The 22,765-nt window shown below is 37.0% G+C and overlaps 1 protein-coding gene across 2 annotated transcripts; it reads right to left on the reverse strand.

Moving 5' to 3' along the window:
* Positions 1–2,686: 2,686 nt before the first annotated feature.
* LOC110099343 (methyltransferase N6AMT1) lies at positions 2,687–21,288 on the reverse strand. 2 transcript variants are annotated; one of them, XM_028693502.1, is made up of 4 exons: positions 21,101–21,288; positions 20,700–21,005; positions 5,782–5,873; positions 2,687–3,652 (listed from the first exon to the last, which is right to left on the reverse strand). In XM_028693502.1, exons 3-4 carry the CDS (start codon positions 5,848–5,850, stop codon positions 2,906–2,908), a joined length of 816 nt encoding a protein of 271 aa, XP_028549335.1. In that variant the 5' UTR covers positions 5,851–5,873; positions 20,700–21,005; positions 21,101–21,288; the 3' UTR covers positions 2,687–2,905. The 2 variants fall into 2 exon arrangements, with proteins under 2 accessions (XP_028549335.1, XP_020682121.1); XM_020826462.2 differs by lacking the exon at positions 20,700–21,005.
* Between the last annotated feature and the right edge of the window lie 1,477 nt (positions 21,289–22,765).

Below are 22,765 nucleotides of genomic sequence, written 5' to 3' on the forward strand. Positions count from 1 at the left end.
CACTATCATATGGAATTTGTAATCTGCTTATCCTATAATGATATCATTATCAGCTCACTTTAATTAGTCTCTTAATTAAGATTTGGATTTGAATCTTATGTAGATAATTTGTGTATAAATTTATACTTATTGATCTAAACATAATTTTAAATTTTCCCAAAAAAAAATAATTTTAAATAATTCATTATATAAGCTATACAACATCAAAAATTTTGTAATCTTTGTTGTTCAGTGATGATTATTTTGTGAATTTTATGCTATTGTCATCTCAATTGAAGATCAAATATTGTATTTGGTATGTTAAATAGTATTTGTGAGAATTTTATTTTGTTTGAATGCTCATTGTTGAGATTACTTCCAATGAGATAATTGTTAGCTTCTTGTTTAAATATTATATGATACAAATATTTTTAAAATAATAGTTCATGAAACACTTCAGAAAACGCCGCCCTTCCAATGACCAGATTAGGAGAGTAGATTATTAGCTTAGCTTCCTTGTGTTATGAGGTTAGAAAGTATTAAAAATGTCAATTTTATCAGATTTCAATGAGAATTTGATTCTTAATAGGACACAATTGTGAAAAATGATTCATGCAGGCAACCCTATGTAGTGGGATAAAGACTTAGGCTTCATTTGGGACAACTTTCTTCTTGCTTCTTAAAACAGCTTTTTAATACAAAAATTAAATTTTTTTGTACTAAAAAACTGTTTTAAAAAGTAGTAAGAAAGCCGTCCCAAAAAAAACCTTGATATTGATATTGTTGTTATTGTGGTGGTGGTGGTGGTGCATGAAATACTTTAAGGCTTCAAAGTAGAAAATATATTTTGCATTAACTTTTGTAGGTTTCATATTTTAGAGCTCCACTTTTAGCAAATAAAGAAGAGTAAGAATAGTATCATTATTATTCTCTTCATTTTAAATAGCTTAATCTCATGATCATGAGACCATGAAAGTGATTACCAACCCCCTTCTTCTTCCCTAGGTTATTTTTTCACCAATATTTTATTTAAGGAATTTATTAATAAACAACATTGCAATCAATCCAAATCAAAATAAAATTTCAAGTATGCATATTATGCAAGAATAGCCTATTTTATCCAATGAAATATTCACCCTACAAAAGGTATTTGAGAGAGCATGGGTTGGGGGTGATAGAGAGAGTAAGATGATGCATGATCTTACTAATTGTTCATTGGTCTAGTACTTGAAACCCTAATTCCCAACTATGAGATTATAAGTTATTAGGTTCTACATCTACTCATCATATTGCTTTCTATTCTTCGGAAAAAAAAAAAGCATTCTATTGGGCTCTTGTATCAAATATTTGACCCCTTCAATGACTCACTAGAGGTGCTGAAATAGGTTTTCGGATCAGGTTCGAGTCCAACTCAAAACTGACCTACCCACATTTGCTCCAACCTAAACCCGACTCGATTACACAAACATGTCATAAATATGACCCCAAACTTGACTCACCCCAAATCTGGGTCAACTTGACCCAACATACAGACCGACTGAGCACAGAGCACATGTACGAGCACAACTGCGTGAGATGCAATGCGAGCTGGAGTCTGGACACGATCATGCAGTGCGATCGTGAGCGGGACGCCATCTTGCAATAAGGGCAAGAGTAAGACGTAATGCTAGAAGCAAGCATAACAAGCAAGCTACGAGACATAGTACGCGACCTACGTGAGCAAGGGTCTGCCAATGCACGTGGTGCAGGACACATGTCATTTTCAGGTTAGTAGGTTGACCTGAACCCAATCAATTCTTCAAACAGGTTCGGAATTAGAACCTAAACCCACGAGTTGACCCAAAATCGAATTTTCTAGGTTGAATTTGTGTTGGATTTTCGAATCAGGTTCTAAATTGACACCCGCACAACCTATGTTGCACCGATACGGATACGGCGACACGGATACGATACTGATACGGGACATGTCAATTCTTAAAAATACAGGATACGGGTACGGCGCGGACACGACATTATAATTTATATATAAATCATACATAAAAATTAAGAAAGCAATCAAAACATAATATTTGAAATTACAAAAAAAATGGCAACAACATCATTTGTAGCATTGTAGCTTATAATACCAAAATATAAGTAAGTATTAAATGTCTAGTACAACAACAAAAGCATAAACATAAATTATCTAGCACATGAAGTTTCAACTATTCAATAGAAGGAATGATATAATTATCATCTTCATTGGTTTGTCTTTGAACTTCCATATCATATTCAATAAATATCATAGCTTCTAATTCAAGCTCATCAAGTGAAAGATTAATAATTTTTAATATTTTCATATCATCAAGAGACTCAAATCCATCTCGGAAATGAGAGAATCTTGCTCGCAACCGCGGAAGTAAATTCGACATGTCTTTTTTTCGGTTTTCTTTTTGTTTTTCAACGGACACGCGTATCGGATACGCGTGTCCTTTTTAAATTAAATAGTATTTTAATTGGATATGGCTTTGGCGTATCAGACACGTATCGGTGAAGTATCGGAGGCGTATCCGTGTATCGGATACAGCACGCCTTCATAAATAGGTGTATCGGTGCAACATAGCGCACAACTCACCCTAAAATTTGTAATCGACTTCATGCTTATTTTATAAAATACACATGAAATAAATTTCTATCCTTTAAACAAATTAAGGTACACAATCCGGGAGAGAAGAAATGCGTAAATCTTAAATTTCATCATTAAAAAGATCAAAGTATACAAAAGTGTGTGAAGTAGATCTGTTCATCAAAGTAAACAGTATGTGAAGTATATCTATATAACACCACCATTATAGACCCAAAATGTTCTTATCGGCTATTTAATTGGTTCAAAAGGAAGAAAGGCCAAAAATCTATAGAAACCTTACCACGTTTAAGTCTTCAGGCTTCAGATCCCACTTTCCTTAGCTCCACTGCTTCTCCAGAAAGACAACAATGGAAACTGCGAGAGCCAAGAAGACCGTGAACCCTTCTCTGTATGTTCTCTCCAAAACTTTATAATATGAAGACTTTCTTCCTCAGTTGACCTCTGAACTACAATACGAGATGCATAGCCCATTTCTCTCATCATTGAGCATATTTGTGAAGGATTGTTGGCAGTGAGAGTAACCATATAAAGCCATCCCTTTTCTGACAACAAGTTGTGCACTACAGGGAGGATCCTATCGATCACTTTCCGGCCATTCTCGCCTCCTGCCCAAGAGGAAGTAATCCCTTCGCAACCAACTTCGTCGTCCGGCGTCGGCACGTAAGGCGGATTGACGACGATAACATCCACCATTCCTGCAAGGCGTTTTCCCAGGCCTAAAGCAAGGTCGGTGCAGATGATCTCGGCATGGACGCCGTGAGCTTCGAGTGTCGCTGCGGTGGTCTCGGCGGCATGAGGATTGATGTCAGTGGCAAAATACTGTGCCGCAGAGCATCCTTGATGAAGCATAATGGCTAGAGATGCAATTACATAGCCACTGCCGCATCCCACTTCCATGCAAAACCTTGGTTGCATATTTAGAAGGTTTGTTCGATCAGCTAGGAGAGCATCAACCAGTGCAAAGGAGTCATCGCATGGTTCATAGACCTCTGGGTGATTACTAACTAGCCGGATTTGAGCAATATTGGAAAGCATCTTCGATGAAGCCTAGAGGAAAAAATTTAGGCAATTTTGAAGTAGGATGCAAATATTTGAGCTATTAAACTGATAAACATAAACATAATATGAACGGGAAGATCAAACTGCAATTTGAAGAAATTTAACGGCTCGCATATTCAATTTTTTTGTGCCTAAAACAATTGGTATATAAGGCCACCAATGGTGTTTTCTGGGCAATTACAACAGTATAACTTGTCATTAAAAACCGTATTTCTAATTAATCCAAATTATTTGACTGCTTGCATGCACATACATTCATTTTACTCTTTATTATCTTAGTATGTTGATAGGAAACACTTCGCAAGTAATCCTAAGGGAAATACTTGAATTCGCAAGCAAACCTATCACTAATTGGTGAAAACAGCAAGAATAATGCAAAAATCTGGGTGAAATCAGTCCCAAAACGATAGATTGTAAGGGAATCAAAGTCAAACAAACACCAAGCAAGATACAAGTGATCCTCAATTTGAGAGGAGGGTCATTCTCTCCCAATCTCTAGATAAGGAGTCTAAAGCCCAAGACGTCACGGAAACTTCAGGAGAAACAAATCAAAGCATGCCCTAACCCTAAAACATCTCCTCCTATTTAATACATAAACTTTCTAAATCAAAACTCCCTCCCCAGCCCTAGCCGCCCCCTCCTTTCCCTCTGTAGATTTAATTTGAATAGTGGGACCCACTATTGTGGGCGGCAAAGAGAGGAGGCGGCGGTATTAATCAACCTTCTATAAACAAAAACTGGCCCCGGGTGGGCGGGTTCAGGAGGAACCGGCCTAACATATGAATCTATCTTAAACATATTCATGCATGATTTTTTATACTAACCAAACAAAACTTGAGAATACAAGCAGAGAATTCTAACATGCAATAATTAAGCTTTGTTTCCAACACAAATCATAAACACAGAGATACTTTGTATTTATAAATACACTACAATCTAGTAGGATGTTTTATGTACTATGAGGTGTGAGAAATTTGGGCAATTTTTTTATTTACCTTAGCATTAAGAATCCCCTACAGTTAAGTAGAATGTTTATACTTCTATGATGTGCAAGAACTTTGTACCATTTGTGATTTAGGCTTCGTTTGGGACGGCTTTAGTTTATAGTACAAAAACTTAAATTTTTATACTTAAAAGCTGCTTCAAGAAGCAGTAAAAAAGTCATCCCAAATGAAGCCTTACTTTAGCATCTGGAAGCAAAAAATTACAAATAATTGGACTGATGATTTCAAGGCGATATTTATTAAGAAGAAAATGAAATGAAAATACTGGTATATGGCTCACTATTGCTTCACACCGCCTGGTGTTACCAGAATTTGAGTAATTTTAATCATTCTTTAAAACATTAAAGATAGAACCAAACTAGCATGCTCATTTCCAATTATATGTCAATCTAGTAAAATGAATAAGGAGGTGTTTTCTCTATAAGGAGGTGTTTAATTATCTGAAATTGTTTCTAAAACCTGACGGTTTTCTCTTCCTGGCATGAGAGCTATTTCTTTCCTACCTATTTCCTCTTCTAGTCTTCTATCTATCTCTTCTCTCCACAAGTACCTTTCCATTGTATATTTCTTCTCTACAAATAGTGTGAGTGGTGTTGTTGGCCGATTTGTTGGTATTTGTCGGAGGAGTGCCGATGGTTGTTGGATCAAGATTGCTGTGGTGGACAGCTGGTTTGAATGTTCTTTAGAGCACCTAATTTTTCCTAATCATATTGATACATGCGAGGTGACCTTTAAGGTTGTTCTGAGGGTAGTGTTTTTATAATTTTGTCTTTTCTTTCTAAAGTCCTCTTTTATGTTTCTTGCATCAGTATGTTTCATTGTCGGTAGTTTATTAACTTTTTTTTTGTTGAGTTCTATTTTGTTTGTCTCTAGTGTTCTGCTTCTTGGCTTTTTTTTTAATCTTAGATCCCATCAATAAGTTTGAATAAAAATAAATTAAAATAAAGTAAAAACAATTATAATAATGGTTGCAGGTTCATAAACAGGTAAGAAATTTCCTGAAATGCATTGCATATCCTTTATTACACTCAAAATCCTATCAAAGCTTATGTGATGATTGCAAAATAGTTTATTAAGAACATAATGTTATGAGAATGCTAAAATGTGGCTTACCAACTTGTTACTTCTCTTCTTGTCTATCATGTCTGGATTCAAGGAATTCGCATCAAAACTGTGGTCCATTACAACTCACGAACATAGAATACCTATCAAACATAAAATTAACTGTAATAAATGCAAAGCATGTTTATCCAACAAAAGTTATTTGCACCTGAGAAAAATCATTCAGGAGAGATTTCAACTACAATTCATTTAAGGAGAACCACTTTAAAAAAAAAAAAAATGATCAGCAGAGATTCCACCCTAGAAATGTGAAATTTGAGACCATTCAAAAAGATTCATACATTCAAAATATCAAGCACCACCAACATTATTCTAGAGGAAAAAAACATGGAAGAAGATGATGGATGACAAGCGAAATGTTTGGAGTGATATGCTAGGCAGCCATATCTTCCTCTATTTGAGTGAAAAAGTTTTGAGGAAAGGGACTCAAGTTGCTCCCAGATGGCTTCTATGGGGGCTTACCTCAACCAATCTAGAGAAAAAAGGTAGAGGTGGAGAAATATGCAGATAAGAAGAAATTGGTATGCACTTGACATCATAGATGGAGTATAAAGTTGCACAATTCCTTCTTATTTTTATCATGTAATTTGTAAATGTGTCCATGCAAGCCCTTCTAGCTACCTCCCTCCTCCCTCACTCGCAACCCCAATCCTCTCCTCAACCCACCCTATCTCTCCCTGTCATTGTCACATCTGGGGTACCAAACTTTAATTTTCTTTTAAGTTTTTTTTTTTTTTTTAAAGAACCGGAATTTCAAATATATAATTCATCTAAATGTTGAGTAAATTTTCAATAAGTGGGTGGAGTAACACAATTTTTGATATGATTTCCAAACCTTAATTATCTAAATGTTTAAGTTTTTTTTTTTTTTTTAGAACCGGAATTTCAAAGATATAATTCATCTAAATGTTGAGTGAATTTTCAATAAGTAGGTGGAGTGTCACAATAAATGTTGTGGCTGTCCTGGAATCAAATGGCTTGACTATAGATAAGCTCAGGGTAGATGGCTTTTGGGATGTAGAGCAATTGTGTATGTTTTTCCGATTGGAGCTTGTGGAGAGCATATGCCAAATTCAAATAAGACCAAAATTAGAAGAGGATATATTGAATCTGTTATTTCAAAAGTCGGGCGAAACAATTTCTGCTATGATTTCCGAAGTGTTAATGAAAAATCAATCCTCAGTTATTTACTGGAATTGGGTGAGGAAGGCTAAGCTTCTCCCTCGTGTTGAGGTTTTTTGGTGGCACGTTTTTAACAAGGCTATCCCAACATTTCATTTTCTATCTTATAGAAGATTGCAGAACAATTTCTCATGTCCTAGAGGTTGTAATGCGATTGAAGATATAGACCATGTAATTGTGAAATATGCGAAGCTGAAGGAGGTTTTGCAAGTTTTGAATAGCTGTGGTTTTTTCTATCCTAATTTTGAAACATTGGATGATTGTTGTCAATACGTGATTCGGCTGAGTTCAAGTAATGTTTTCTTACTAAAATTATATTGCAATATCGTTTATTATTCATGTAAAGCTAGGAACAAATATGTTCATGAAGGCATTTGTGATAGTCCTTCCTTGATTGCTGCTCAATCGGTGAACTTGGCTTCATTCTCTTCTTTGGCATTTGGCTTCAACTCGGGCAACTGGAGTGTTAATTAGTCCTCTAGACTGTTAGTAAATTATTAGCACCCTCCTCCACCCAAATGGATCAAATTAAATGTTGATGCAACTCTTTTACAATCATATAAAGCCGGTGTTGGTGGTGTACTCCGGGATAGCAAGGGAAGATTTCTTTTGACTTTTGAAAGTAAGTGTCTTCACTGGAATATTGCTCGACTGCAATTTTTTTCTATTCAAGATTTTAAGGAATTTATCAATGATTTGATGTTCATATACAAGGGAATTATCATCAAAGGCGATAGTCATAATATCAATAAATTCCTAGTAAGTCCGACAAAGGAGGGTGGTCAGTGGATGGAGGAGCTTGCATTTTTAAAGGATTTTAATCATATTATTTTTAATTGTGTAGATAGGGAATGTAATAAGTTAGCAGATTTATGTGCTAACTTTGCTTTGTTTGGAGATTTTTTTGGGACGATGTTAGTAGTAATAAGGTTCCTCCTTCGTTTGCTAGTTTGTTAAAGGAGGAACTGGAAACTTTTGCTTTGTAGTTTATAATAATTTTTCTCTATTTTTAATAGCATTTTCTTTGCTTCTTCAAAAAAACAGAAAAAAGGGTGGAGTGTCACAAAGAAATATAGATCAGTCATAGTTACCATCAACGCTTTACAGTTATTACTAATGAAAGAAAGTTTCAACTTGTTCGCACCAAAAATGACTATAACCAGTTGAAGTAGTTGTCGAAAGACAACTTCTTTGGCTTGGGCTCATTTACTGCACACAATCAAGAAATGGAGACTACTCGAGAAACTATCCTTGAAGAAGACAATCTGATGCTTAAGTCATGCAATAAATTTATGGGAGAGAGATAAGAACAATAGTAGCTCAATAGAGCTTTTTCAGGGAAAGAAGTAAAAAAGATGCGCATCTTACCTTACCCACTAGAGGTATCTAGTGTTGGAAGGGTATTGACGTACATCAAAAAAGTGTATGATGGATAAATGATAATCGAATCAACTCATCCTTGATATCAATGTTGGATCAAAACACCCCTTCATCAAGAGCATTTTAAACATCTGAGTGGTCAAGTCATCCTTAACATCAGGTAATAAACAGAAGACAAATTAATGTTCCAGTAAATGTAGTTTCTATGAATGCCAATGTCGTCAAAAATGAAAAGGACTTTTTTTTTTGGGTGTACCTTGAGTAACTCATCTATAAAAATTTATTGATATTTCCTGGTTGAGGATGATTTGATAGTTAAGTGATTTCATGCTATGTTTAACTTTGAGAAAATGCATTGGATTATGTTTGATAAGTAATAATTAATTTATTCATGTTTCAACAAGAAAAAGGGAAATTGGGTCATTTGATCACATATAGCAGAAGCACAGCAACCAGTGAGTTGGATTTTCCGATAAATAGTAATTTTTTCAGCCACAAGAACTTCAAAAAAGTGCTTTTACCATTAAAAATTCACAATTTTTTGCTGATAACTGCATCCGTTCCAAACATACCCAAAAATTACCTACCCTAACCAAGATCCACTTGATTTCAGTCTGCAACCAAATGCCACAAGATCATCCTAGCTAAAACTAGATCCAAAATCATTAGACACGTGTATAGTCCCAAATCAAAGAAAATAAAGTTAAATAACTGTCTAAAAATAGTAAATATTCATCAAAATGGCTGAAATTCTAGAAATTTAGGAAATTCTTACCCAATTATGGCTCATGTCCACCTACATCATTCTAATTCTTGAACTTTCATTAAGTGTTCCTCCTAATCTCATCAAAATTTGGATTATTCATCTAAGAATCTATTAAGCATGCCCAAATAAACAATCAGTAATCACAAGTAGATCAAGCATAACATGATTATGATAGGAAACACTTGAAGATTTCAAGTAAATCCTATCATTTTCGGAAAAACAGCAACTCTTTCAAACTTCAATGAATAGAATGGAAAAATAATAGTTTTTATTGCAATAATCAAACTAACGGATAAAAATAGCGACATGCAATTGATCCTCAATTTGAGAGGAGGATCAATCTCTCCCAATCCCTAGATGCCACTAGAGCCCAAAAAAAACCAAGAGATCTCAAATTTTAACCAAATTCAAGATGCTCTAACCCTAGGAAAACAAACTATTTAAAGCATACAATCAAAAAGGAAATATCTAAACAGTCTCTACATTCAAATTTCCCTCCTAACTCCCTCAAAAAACATTCCTAAACAGCTCTTTCAGACCTGGTGGCTTGCGCAACTCGTACAGGAGGCAGAGCTTCCGCCTGTTTTGTCTGTAAGCCGGTCCCGTATGGACCAAATGGATCGGTCCAGTGGACCGGTCTAACAATACTCACCTTGTCCGCAAGGTGGAAAGACGACACCCTCTTCCATTCCCTCATCCATCACAAATGGTAAAAACTTGAAGAGTTTGATCCTTACACCTGTGCCCCGGAGTATACCTCTCGTCACATCTGAAACAGAGCCCAGTTGCCCTCTTCTCCTGTAATTTCGTTTCTGTGAGCTTCTTGAAGTTGTCCCAGGTCTTCCTCCAACAATCTTTTCCTTAGAAGTCCCCCAAAGACTATCCAATGTTGGCTTCTTGGATGCCAATACAGGGGTGGTCATCCTGTACGAGTCTACTGAGCTATTGCCTCCCGTTCCTCTCTCCAGGAGCCTCTGATCCTCCACCAACTGAGAGATCTCAAATTTCAACCAAATTCAAGATGCCCCAACCCTAGGAAAACAAACTATTTAATGCATACAATTAAAAAGGAAATCTCTAAACAGTCCCAACATTCAAATTTCCCTCCTAACTCCCTCAAAAAACCTTCCTAAACAGCTCTTTCATACTTGGTGGCTTGCACGACTAGTACAAGAGGCGGAACTTCCGCATGTTTCATCTGTAAGTCGGTCCAGTATGGACCAGCTGGACCGGTTTAACAGATTAGCATGTTAATTATCTCAAATTTTTTAATAAGCTAGTAAGGGTTTTTATGTAAAGCATGCATAAGACGCAAGGGTGGCTACCATTTGGTGCCCAAAATAGTGAAATTAAGCAATGCTACGTTAGTGAGAAGAGAGTGAGAGGAGAGATAGAAGGCATGCAATATACCACCGATGGATGGAGCTAAAAGATATCATGTGAATTTTATTGGTGATCTCATTGCCAAACATAAATTATTAATGAGAGAAGTGATCTTTTTACTAAGGCCCATATGGAGTGTGAAAGATCTAAGTACAAACAACAAGAACAACAACATCAAGCCTTCCCACTACGTGGGGTCGGCTACATGAATCATTTTTCTCCATTGTGTCCTGTTAAAAGTAAAATTCTCATTTAAATCTAAGAAAAAAAAGTCATTTCTAATATTTTCTAACCAAATCTTTTTAGGTTTACCTCTACTTTTCTTAACATAAGTCAAATCTAATACATCTACTATCCCTAACCGGTCATCGAAAGGCCGTTGTTTTATGTAAATATGAAATGGATATTTTCAAAAGGAAGATCTAAGTCAATAGTACAAATATTTTCAAATGAAGAACGGATCAACTAAAACCTATCAATAAAAAAAGCAGTTTTTGTTTCCATGGTTTAAAATTGCGCAATATGAGGCTCGCCTTGAGGCCCGCCTTTGCGCAATTCTAGTAAAAAAAGCCTCGATGCTTACGCCTCGAGTTTTTTTTATGAGGCTTGCGCCTCAGCTTGGTTGAGGCCCGCCTCGCCTCACTGGCATGAGGCTTACGCCTCACGGTATATATATTAAAACTTACATAAATCTTGAAGTAAATGCCCGACATTGAACTCTATAGAAGAGAAGGAGAGAGAGCAGTTCATCTTTTGATTATTTTCTGGAGATTTTTGACCGGATAGTTTTGATTTGGCGGCGTTTTCTGTTGACTGTAAATTTTCACGATGTCTGTAAATGTTGTGGCAGCTGAATAAAAGTCTTATAATGTTGTTGTGAATGTTCTGTGGTAATTTGGTGAAATTCTGATTTGGTGAATTTTGTGTAAATTCTGTATACTGCCGTTATACCGCCGGATTTTCGTACAATTTCTGAATTTGTCCGGATTTGTTCTGAATTGAATTAATTATTCGTATGCTATTGGGAGCCATAAGGGAAAGGTGCTGTAAGCACAAGGGAGCTATAAGGGGAAGTTCTGTGAAGTTCTGAAATTCTGTATATCTATTTTGTTCTGGTGTTATGAGCACAATTGGGAGCTATAAGGGGAAGTTCTGGTGCTGTATGCACAAGGGAGCTATAAGGAGAAGTTCTGGTGCTGTATGCACAAGGAAGATATAAGGGGAAGTTCTGAAATCTGGAAGGAAGATCTGTTCTGAAATATTTGTTCTGATTTGATATGAATTTATGATTTCTGTACGATTCTGTCTGTTCTGATATGACTTCTGATCTGATATGATTTAATCTGATTTCTGATTTTTGTCCGTTCTGTCAGCTCTGATGTGATGTATTTTTGTTCTGTTCGATTCGAGATACGATTCTGTTGATCTGATTTTTGTACGGATTTTTGTCTGATGTGTTTGATGTGGATTCTGAGGATTCTGATTGGAGGTTTGAAGTCTTGCTGAGCTGTTGTAGCTCATCCTTGTTTTCTGCGTGGTTTTCAGGTTCTGGGAAAGGGAATGAAATCTTGGACTAGGAGTTCAGAGTCTGATCCGTTGTAGGTATTTTGTACTTTTGATTTTTGTACAGTCATGGCTTTTCTGTTATGCTTTTTCTTTCTGTCTGAAAGCCATGAGCTGTATTTGTATATGATTCTTTTGAATAAGAAAAGATAGATGATCTGTTCCGCTGTATTTTGATGTTATAGTAGCTCTATGTGTCTGTTTCTGTGTATAATACTTGGAAGAAAGTTCTGAAACAAATTCCAAAGCCAGATCCTGGAATCAGTTCAGTCAGATTGAGTTTGGCCACGACCTAATGCGAGCGGGATCCGTTCCGGTCGGGTTGGGTCGTGACACTCTAACCTTAGGAAAACAAACTATTAAATGCATACAATTAAAAAGGAAGTCTCTAAACAATCCCTACATTCAAATTCCCTCCTAACTCCCTCAAAAAACCTTCCTAAACAACTCTTTCAGATCTGGGGGCTTGTGCGACACTTACAGGAGGTGAAACTTCCACCTGTTTCGTCCGTAAGTCGGTCCCGTATGGACCGGTTGGATCGGTCTAACAATACTCCTTCCCCAAAAACTCACCTTATAAGACAACACCCTCTTCTATTCTCTCACCATCACAAACGATAAGAACCTGAAGAGTTCAGTCCTTACACCTACCTCTCATCACATCTGAAACAGAGCCCCTTCGCCCTCTTCTCCTGTAATTTTGTTTCTGTGAGCTTCTTGAAGTTGTCTCCTGGTCTTCCTCCTGCAGTCTTTTCCTTCGAAGTCCCTCGAAGAGTATCCGGTGTTGGCTCCTTGGATGCCAATACAATGGTGATCATCCTATACAAGCCTACTGAGCTGCTGCCTCTCGTTCCTCTCTCCAGGTGCCTCTAATCTTCCACCAACTGAGCTAACTCCATAGTCTCTCGCAAGTCATGATACTTCATTATTTTAACCGTTGCTCGGATCTCTGGTGTCAGTCACTTCATGAAATTTTTCTCTAGCACTATCTCAAGAAGACAGTCCAATTGGCTAGTAAGGTACTCAAATCTCTCCTGGTACTCAATCACTGAACCATCATGTGCCAAGGCGAAGAACTGCACATAGAAGTCTCTTCCCCTGCCAGTTCAGAAACATTATATCAAACAATCCTATAACTCTCTCCAACTCCGTGTGTGCCGTCGCATGTCCCTCCACTACCAAGACAAAGCCTTCCCTTCCAAACATAGGCCCGATTTCATCAGTCTCTCCTTCTCCATCAACCCATTGAAGGCGAAATATCTTTCTACCTTGTAGATCCACCTGTGCGCATCCTCCCCCTCAAAGATTAGCATCTTCAGTTTCCTCACCCTCGGATCGCCTCCGTTCCCTCTATTCCTTCCATAATTTTCCCTTTCCCAAGGGGTGGTTCCACCCAAGTATCCCAATCATCCCTCTACGCTCATACCCAAACCTTTCATAAAATTCCCACAGCCTCCTTTCAAATTCAGTACCCCTTGGATCATAATAAATCCCTCTCCTTTCAATTTCAGCCCCTCTCCTCTCCAATTCAGCACCCCTTTGTTCATGCTCCGCCTCCTCACGCTTCTCCCCATACCCCCCTACCTGGCTCCCCCATAGGAATAGGCTCCAGGGGGGCATTCTCTCTTTTTCATTTTGAATCTCCGCCTCCTGATCTTTCTTTTGCCTTATTGGATTAGAGCGTTCCCCGCTTCCTGGGTTGTCGGAGGCTCCCCTTGCCTCTGACGACGCCGTTTTGGATTGGCCCTCAAGCAACTTCTTCAACATCTCCCATAAGCTGGAAAAATTCTCATCCATCTTCTCATAGATGGCTGACTTTTGACATATGAAAGTTGAGTGTGGAGATCTGAAATTTCAGTTTTCAATTGTCCGATCTCCCCTTCCAACACTTCTACCTTTCTTCCTGCCATGGGAACTTGGATTTAGGCTCAAATAGCAAGAGACGCTATTTTGATGTGAATTATGGCCTCCAATCAGCAAAAAACAACACAATCGGATACGAAACACAACAAAATTCAGCGAGGAAGACTTCTATTTCAGCCCAGGAAATTGCTCTAATACCACTTTGATAGGAAACACTTGAAGATTTCAAGTAAATCCAATTAATTTCAGAAAAATAACTAGAAACTCTTTCAAACTCCAATGAAAAAAAATGAAAAAAAAAAATAGTTTTTATTGCAATAATCAAACTAACGGAAGAGAATAGCGAGATACAATTGATCCTCAATTCGAGAGAAGGATCGATCTCTCCCAATCCCTAGATGTTGCTAAAGTCCAAAACAAACCTAAGAGATCTCAAATTTCAACCAAATTCAAGATGCCCTAACCCTAGGAAAACAAACTATTTAATGCAAACAATCAAAAAGGAAATCTCTATATTCAAATTTCCCTCCTAACTCCCTCAAAAAACCTTCCCAAACAGCTCTTTAAGACCTAGAGGCTTGCGCGACTCGTACAAGAGGCGGAACTTCCACCTGTTTCATCCGTAAGCTGGTCCCATATGGACCGGCCTAGTGGATCGGTTTAACATATTAGCATGTTAATTATTTCAAATTTTTGAATATGCTAGCATCTGGTGCCCAAAATAGTGAAATTAAGCAATGCTAAGTTAGAGAGAAGAGAGAGAAGGCATGCAATATAACACCGATGGATAGAGCTAAAGGATATCATGTGAATTTTATTGGTGATCTCATTGCCAAACATAAATTATTAATGAGAGAAGTGAACTTTTTACTAAGGCCCTTATGGAGTGTGAAAGATCCAAGTACAAACAACAACAACATCAAGCCTTCCCACTACGTGGGGTCGGCTATATGAATCATTTTTCTCCATTGTGTTCTGTTAAGAGTCAAATTCTCATTTAAATCTAATAAAGAAAATTCATTCTTAATATTTTCTAACCAAGTCTTTTAGATCTACCTCTACATTTCTTAACATAAGCCAAATCTAACACATCTACTATCCCTAACTGGTCATCGAAAGGTCGCTATTTTATGTAATATGAAATGGATATTTTCAAAAGGAAGATCTAAGTCAATAGTACAAATATTTTCAAAAGAAAGAACGGGTCAACTAAAACCTATCAAAAAAATAGCAGTTTTTGTTTCCATCCACTAAGCCAACTCATTAGTATATTCATAATGTTGTAACAGTTGGACTGATTCAATCTAGCGGGGGAAAGAGGGATAGTCAAATAATCCCAAGGGAGAGCATAAATTGTGAATGCCAAAAAATTAGAGTAAAGATTTTGCTTTTAAGAGGATATAGATTTTGAGGAACAGATAGTAGACCTGTTAAGATTATCCATGAGACCAATTTACTTATTGAAGAAGTTCAACATAGCACCCAAAGTCCAAAAATTTGAATAAGAAGCCATATCAAACACTAAAAGGTCATTAGTATAAATAAGATGAGAAACTTTAGCATTCTTTTTAGATATACTAGTAAGGGTTGTTAGAACATGCACTCCCCGTTACTTTAGAGAAGGCATCTATCATAATAATGAACAAGAAAGGAGAAAAAGGAAAATCTTATCTCAACCCACGATTAGAATTGAAAAAAATCTTTCAATTGACCATTGATAATCACATAAGTTCACATTATGAGTGCAAACTTGAATCCATCTAACAAACATATTGGGGAAGCCAAGAGAAATGAGTCTATTATATAAGAATGACCTGCAAACATGATCAAAGGTTTTTGTAAGATCAATATTCACACAAAAAGCCTTGGCAGTAGAATTTTGATTGAACCCTTTGAAAATCTCATTGGCTAAGATAGTATTATCAGATATATCCCTCCTAGATATAAATGCAGCCTTAGCTTGATAGATAAGTTTAGGAAGAAGGTCTTCTGTTTATCAGCAAGTAATTTGGCAATAACTTTGTAAGTGACATTGCAGAGAGCAAATATGTATGAAATCAACCATACTTCTAGAATAAGGTGATTTAGCAAATAAAATTGTGGCGGAATGTCGGACCCTATCCGACAAGTGAGCAACAGTTAAAAAAGTATTTGATAGCAACAATAAAGAAAGATCGCACAATACTCCATACATCTTTTAAAAATATACAAGAGAAACCATCAAGCCAAGGAGTTTTGTCATTACCAATTTTGAAAACAGCCCCTATAATATCAGTATCAGAGAAACTCACCATAAGTTAGTGCTGGTCTTGCATAGAGAGAGAGGCTAAGCAGTATATAATTATTAATAAGATTAAAGTTCTTGTCACCACTAAAAAGATATGAGAAATAGCTGATGACTTCATTGGAGATTCCCAATTGAGAGTGGATGGGACATTAATTAGTATGAATTTTCCTGATATGATTTATGTTTCTCATATTTTGAATTTTTGGGTAAAGAAACATGAGATCATCCTCCTCCAAGAGATTTCATATCTTAATTCCTCAATAAGATCCTATTGGATAAGAAGAGCCCATTAAGGAGGTTTCTGTCAAGTTTGTTGGTTTCCAGATTGAAAAAGATACTCCTGATTCTCTTTGGGCATACAAATTATATTATGAATATAAGTGGAAGAATTTCAATTAGCACCTTTAAGAGCCATTTTTACATTGAAAAGTTTATTGGATAAGGCAAACATAGGATCCCCATTAACAGGGATATCCCAAGCACCTTGTAGATCTCAAAAAATTTGTGAGAAAATGATCAATATTTTTTATGCAAGAATCTTCTTGAAATAGAGGTGTGAGAGTTGACTTGGAGAAGAATAAGGGAATGGTCAGAAGTGTTTGGGCTAAGAATTTTGTTGTGCAAAAGCTGGAACGAATCTAACCATTGAACATTACATAAGGCACGGCTAAGAAGGCATCTAATGGGCTTGTGAAGCTACTGATTATACTAACTATAGGTAAGACAACAATTAGGAAGATCAAACAAACCAGCATTGTAAATATAATTGTTGAAGTCAAACAATTTTGAAGGGTGAACAAAGTTGCCCCCAATTTTTCCTCAGTCCTTCTAATACAATTAAAGTCACCCATGATGATACAAGGCTCCATAACATTAAGAGAGATGTCAACAAAAGCCTGACAAAGAGCCTTACTTTCAAGTGCACCATTATCGCATAAACAAAAGTAATCGTGATATAGGCAGTGGAAAAATGATTAATTGTCCATGAATAAATAGAGGGTGAACCTATAAACAATTAATAGGTGAGGCTTGAAAATTATTACAACTTCCCTCAAGAGGAAAGAAATTAAACTTCTTAGAATTAAAAACACCAGAGATGCAATCATTATTAAGTTTAGTCTCAACTAAGCAGAAGACAACAATATTAAAGTCTTTAATCATGTTTCTACAATTCATAATATGGTTACCACCATTAAGCCCCATAACAACAACAACAACAACAATAACATCAAGCCTTTATCCCACTGTGGGGTCGGCTACATGAATATGTTTTCTCCATTGTGCCATGTTAAAAGTTAAATTATCATTTAACTCTAATGAAGAAAGGTCATTTCTAATATTTTCTAACCAAGTTTTCTTAGGTCTGCCTCTACCTTTATTAACATAAGTCAAATCTAATATATCTACTTTCCTAATCGGGTCATCGGAAGGCTGCCATTTTATGTGACCAAACCATCTAAGCCCCCTAACAATCCAAGAAAAAACGTTGTCAGCATTTGAAGAAGCAATAAGATTTTGGAGACCGAGGCTATGTATAAATGATTGATTGTTATGTTGATGGGGGCTAACATGAATTACAGTCTGTGTTTGGGGTTGAGCATGTTGGTCAGGAGAGGTGGTAGTAGAGACAATATTAATGTTCTTAGCTTCAAATGTATAGTTAGTCATATCAACCAAGACATCAACAACACTTTGAGCCTCAGTGGGAAGGTATTCACTTGTATGGTTGGAAGAGCTAGCAAAAGGTCAAGTCAAAAGCAGCGATGTTAAGGTCTCTATTAATAGATTGATTTAAAAGAATGGGAGAAGGGTTGTTGAATGTTGAGTTAAAGTTAATGGAGGCATTCTGTAAATTGTTCGTAGATCGACGACTATGACATCTCTCTCTACGTCAATTCGTTCCCATAGAGGGGGTCAGGATTTGTGGCGTTGAAGAATATAGGATAGGATGCATTATCGTGAGTAGGGGTGCAAACGAGTCAAGCTGGCACGAGCTCGACTCGTTAACAGGCTCGACGAGTTGAGCTTATCGAGCTCGCGAGTTGAGCTCAAACACAATTTTGAGCTCGACGGCTTAAAGAGCCCGAGTTCGAACACTCTGCAGCACGACTCGAGAGCTCGTCGAGTAGCTCACGTAAGATAAGACGACGTAGGCGGGAGCATGATTCGAATTTCGGGAATCATTTTGTAGACGGGAGCGGGATTCACGGGGAGGGAGCGGAGTGTTCGGAGCTTGACGGGACGACGTAGTTGTCTGCAAATGATGTAGGTAGGTCAATACGACGTAGCTTACGGCTTCGATGGAGCTTTGACGGGACGACGAAGTGTTTGGAGGAACCTCCGTCAACGAAGTGTTCGAAGCTTGCGGCTTCGACGGAGGTTGACAGGACAATAGTCGATGGTGGTCGACGTAGCTCGAGACGACGTAGCTGTCCGAGAATGACGCAGTTCGGGAAGGAGCTTGACGAGCCGCTCAACTCGACTCATTTCGTGAGACGAGTCGAGCTCGAGCTCGATACTTAGCAGTCGAGCTCGACTCGAACACCCCCTGGCTCGAGATCGACTAGACTCATTTGCACCTCTAGTCGTGAGCAAAGATATCACATGTCGAGCAAGCACAAGGCTTCCATTCATAGATCACAGAAGATAGGAAAATATAAGTCTTTATCCAGGATATTAATATGTATGTCTATGTCATTGGGTAAAATGATAGATGTAGAAATTTGGATGCTAAAGCGAGCAAAGGTAAGTCGAGATCGGTTAGTAGTTAAGGGATCAACGATTAAAATAATACCAATCTTGCTTGAGGAGGATATATAATGAACATTTGTGGGATTTCAATTCATAGATGGTCGGGGAGAGTTGGTTTGAGGAGGAGATTCACCATTTAGATCAGGAAATGTTCATGGAAAAATGAGAGAGAGACCCAAGCCAAAAGGCCCAACCTGATAGAGAAAAAAAAAGGCAAAAGAATTTTATAGCCGGTGAAAGGCGGTAATAACACCACATGGCAAAATTGAAATAGCGGAGCAGCAATCAAATACAAACAAACATTTGTTGTTCGTTTAAAACTACTCAATCAATCCTTAGCTTACAAGTGTAAAGTGATAATAACTGATACATGCAAAGTCAATCTTCTTTATGTTATATATACATGAACAGTGATGTAAGAAGCAGGTAAATTTCCTTTGAGTAAAAGCTTGCCTTTCGACTTCATCTTCAGGAATGTATTCACTATAAAAATACATTCTTATTCCCAGTAGTTTATTACTAGCTGCTTTATGCTCTCATGGCATCAAAGCCTTTTTCAGCCTAACAGCACAATTTGAAGATGGAACCATCAGCAACTTCTCACCTCAACACTTACGAAACTCAACCCGCTTCCACCGACCACCAAATACCCTCCTCTCTCAAATTTATCAATTCTAATATCACAAAACTTGTTCCCCTCCCTCTCTCCACAGACAACTATTCTACATGGCGTTCCCAAATCTTAAAACTCTTTAGAGAAAACGGCTTTGTTTCATACCTTGAAAGATCTACTTCCTCCCCTCATCTTCACATTAGTGACGATGGCATTTCGGCAATCAACCCATCTTACAACCAATGGTTCCTTATAGACCAAAACCTAGCCGATGCTCTTTGTTCCACCATTACAGCCTCAATCCTTCCCTACATTCTGCATTTAGAGTCCAGCCGTGATATCTGGCTCACTATAGAACGCCGACTGCAAGCTTCTAATGGATCCAAGGTAATTCAGCTTAAAAATCAGCTCTACAACATTTCCATGTCCAATATGACCATGTCTCAGTATCTCACTGAGATCAAAACACTAGTCGACCATATATCCGCTTCTGGTTTCTCAGTTGACGTTGAAGATATTATCCTATATACCCTAAACGGCTTAACCCCATAATACCGAGCCTTCAATACCTCAATCCGCACCAAACTTCATCCACTGAGCCTAGAGGATCTCTATTCCTTACTTATAAGTGAGGAAATTAATTTTTCAGTTTAATCTACTAGATATAATGCTCGACCAGATGTACAATCAACTCTTTACTCATCACGCGGTCGCATCTTCAGAGGCAGAGGACGTTCACAACAGAAAGCAGCAGGTAATAAGAATGTATTTTCACAGTGAATACATTTCTGGAGATGAAGTGGAAAGGCAAGCTTTTACTCAAAGGAAATTAACATGTTTCTTATATCACTGTTCATGTATATATAGCATAAAGAAGACTGGTTTTACATGTGCCAGTTATAATCACTTTGCACTTGCAAGCTAAGGATTTTTTTTTTTTGGGACATGCAAGCTAAGGATTGATTGGATAGTTTTATAGGGAGGGATATATTTGTTTGTATTTGCTTGCTGCTCCACTATTTCGGTTTTGTCATGTGTTGTTATTAGGCGGGGTTTTTCTAGGAGCCATTACACTAAATGAAATGATCAAAAGCATCTCTGTTTAAATTGAGAACTCATACCTTTGCAGATGACCACTTCATCCAGAAAAGGTGGGAAGCGACGAGTAAAAAGAGCTGGTCGCCTCTCTGCCTCTCTTTGCTTCTCCACAAATTAAGAAACTCTAATGAAGAAGTACCTTGAAATGAAGAGAGTGACAAGATACTCTTCTTCGCCAGCAGCTCCTTACGATCTCTAAACCCTAAGCCCGGAGGCTGTGAGATCCGACTCAACCGGCCGTCCCACTCAGGGACTGTTTGGCAACAGGACTTAAGCAGGATTTGAGCAAGATTTTTAGCGTTCAAGATTTAGACTCGGCATAATACCACCTTTTTTCGATAAACCACGGATTTACTAAATCCGGGAGTTCGGCAGAATTACGAAATTTGGCCGAAGAAGCGCGCGAAAGGGAGAAAATGGTTACCTTCGTGAAGATGGAGAACCCTCCGTCGTGGTGGTTACTTCCGATCCAACAGAAGAACAGCGAGCTGCCGAGATTTCCGATCCGACAGCATCGAAAGAGGCGAAGAAGTTTTTAGCGAGTCGTTCAAAACTCTCTCCGCGCAAAGCCTGTGAAGTCGAACAGATGGAGAAGAGGACAAGCAAATCCTGACTGCACCTATAGGAAGACAAAGCAACTAAAATTAATTATTGATAATTAATTTAGAATATAATCATATTAGTTATAAAGATTAATTATTAATGATAATTAAATATAAACTATTTTCTAATAATATTATTTTTGTAATTGTAATTATAATTTATCTATTATAAATAATCTAATGTAGCTTAATTAAATTTTCCAATTGACCAAGTTGAGGAGTCGCCCCAAGCTTGTATACCAAGGAACTCGTCTTCATGGATTTTAGCCTCGTCTTCATGGATTTTAGCCTCCCAATATCATTTATCATTGAAAGAACTATCAAGCTCTCGATGACAACCTCTGATCTAGCTACAGGAAGCGCACATCTCAGGGGTTAGTGATCATGATCCCTTGGAGTTGAAAAAGTCTTCAGTTCGCGATCATCATAACTCTAAAAGACTCCTTCATGTTTGTGATGCCCTATAATTTAATTAAAAGAATTGTAAGAATAAAATATAATTAAACAATTATTCATTGAATATTTACATATTTAAAAAGTTCCCAAATATATATACAATAGCCAAAAACATGCTACAAAAGAACGTATAAAATCAAACAACGAGGAATAAAACCTATATTATCGCTCACTGACTAGCCTCACTCTGCAGGCTCATTACCCTTACTTGAAATTATGCTAAAATCTCATAATAAGCATATAGCCTAGCAAATAACAATTGTTTATCACTACATTCAATGCAAGGAAATAAATTCAATATACATGCTCTAGTTCTAGGCAATATCAACCGATAAGTTATCAGTATGAACAATAAGTCATATATGAAATCAATATCAATCAATAATAAAATTAATATGATAAGTGAAGCCAGATTATGTAATAAGTAAAAGAAATCTATAAATCTATAAAGAAATTAGTAAAAAATATCAATTAATAATGTGTTGTATAGTAAAACAAGCCTCAATTGTCTATATGTTATACTCGTGTTGATGGTTCTATCACATGCTTTTATCAATCATTATGTCATATATAATTGTCTATCAATATGCCATGTCACTGGTGTTATATCATTACATTATATCATTATGCTTATCAATGTATTGAATTAAGATGTTTATCAATATCTATCAATGCCCTTATTGTATATTATGTCATTTGGCATCAGTATCAATGTAGGTTCTATCAGTCATTCTTCAATTATATTTATCAATCAATTCGCATGCTATTATATTAATGCAATCATGGATGCAATTATGAATAGAAATGTAGGACATCTAATGTTAAGGAGATGTTTATAACATCTTTAACCCCAATTGTTGACCAGCTCATCATCAATCTTTAATTTAACCACAACTGTCGACCGATTGGTCATCAATCTTTATCTTATCATCATTATTCATAAATTTTAAATCAAGTCACATGTGACTTTCAATAAATCATTAAGAGCAATCATCATCTGCCCATCTGTATAATTCGATCAATTGGTTACC

Source organism: Dendrobium catenatum, unplaced genomic scaffold, assembly GCF_001605985.2.
Source record: "Dendrobium catenatum unplaced genomic scaffold, ASM160598v2 fragScaff_scaffold_312, whole genome shotgun sequence".
NCBI lineage: Eukaryota > Viridiplantae > Streptophyta > Magnoliopsida > Asparagales > Orchidaceae > Dendrobium > Dendrobium catenatum.

Excerpts from the sequence above, each read along its gene's own strand:
- LOC110099343 (XM_020826462.2), bottom strand. The coding sequence starts at position 5,850 with ATGGACCACAGTTTTGATGCGAATTCCTTGAATCCAGACATGATAGAC. Across the intron at positions 3,653-5,781 it reads AGAAGAGAAGTAACAAGTTG|GCTTCATCGAAGATGCTTTC; the intron begins GTAAGCCACATT and ends TTTTTCCTCTAG.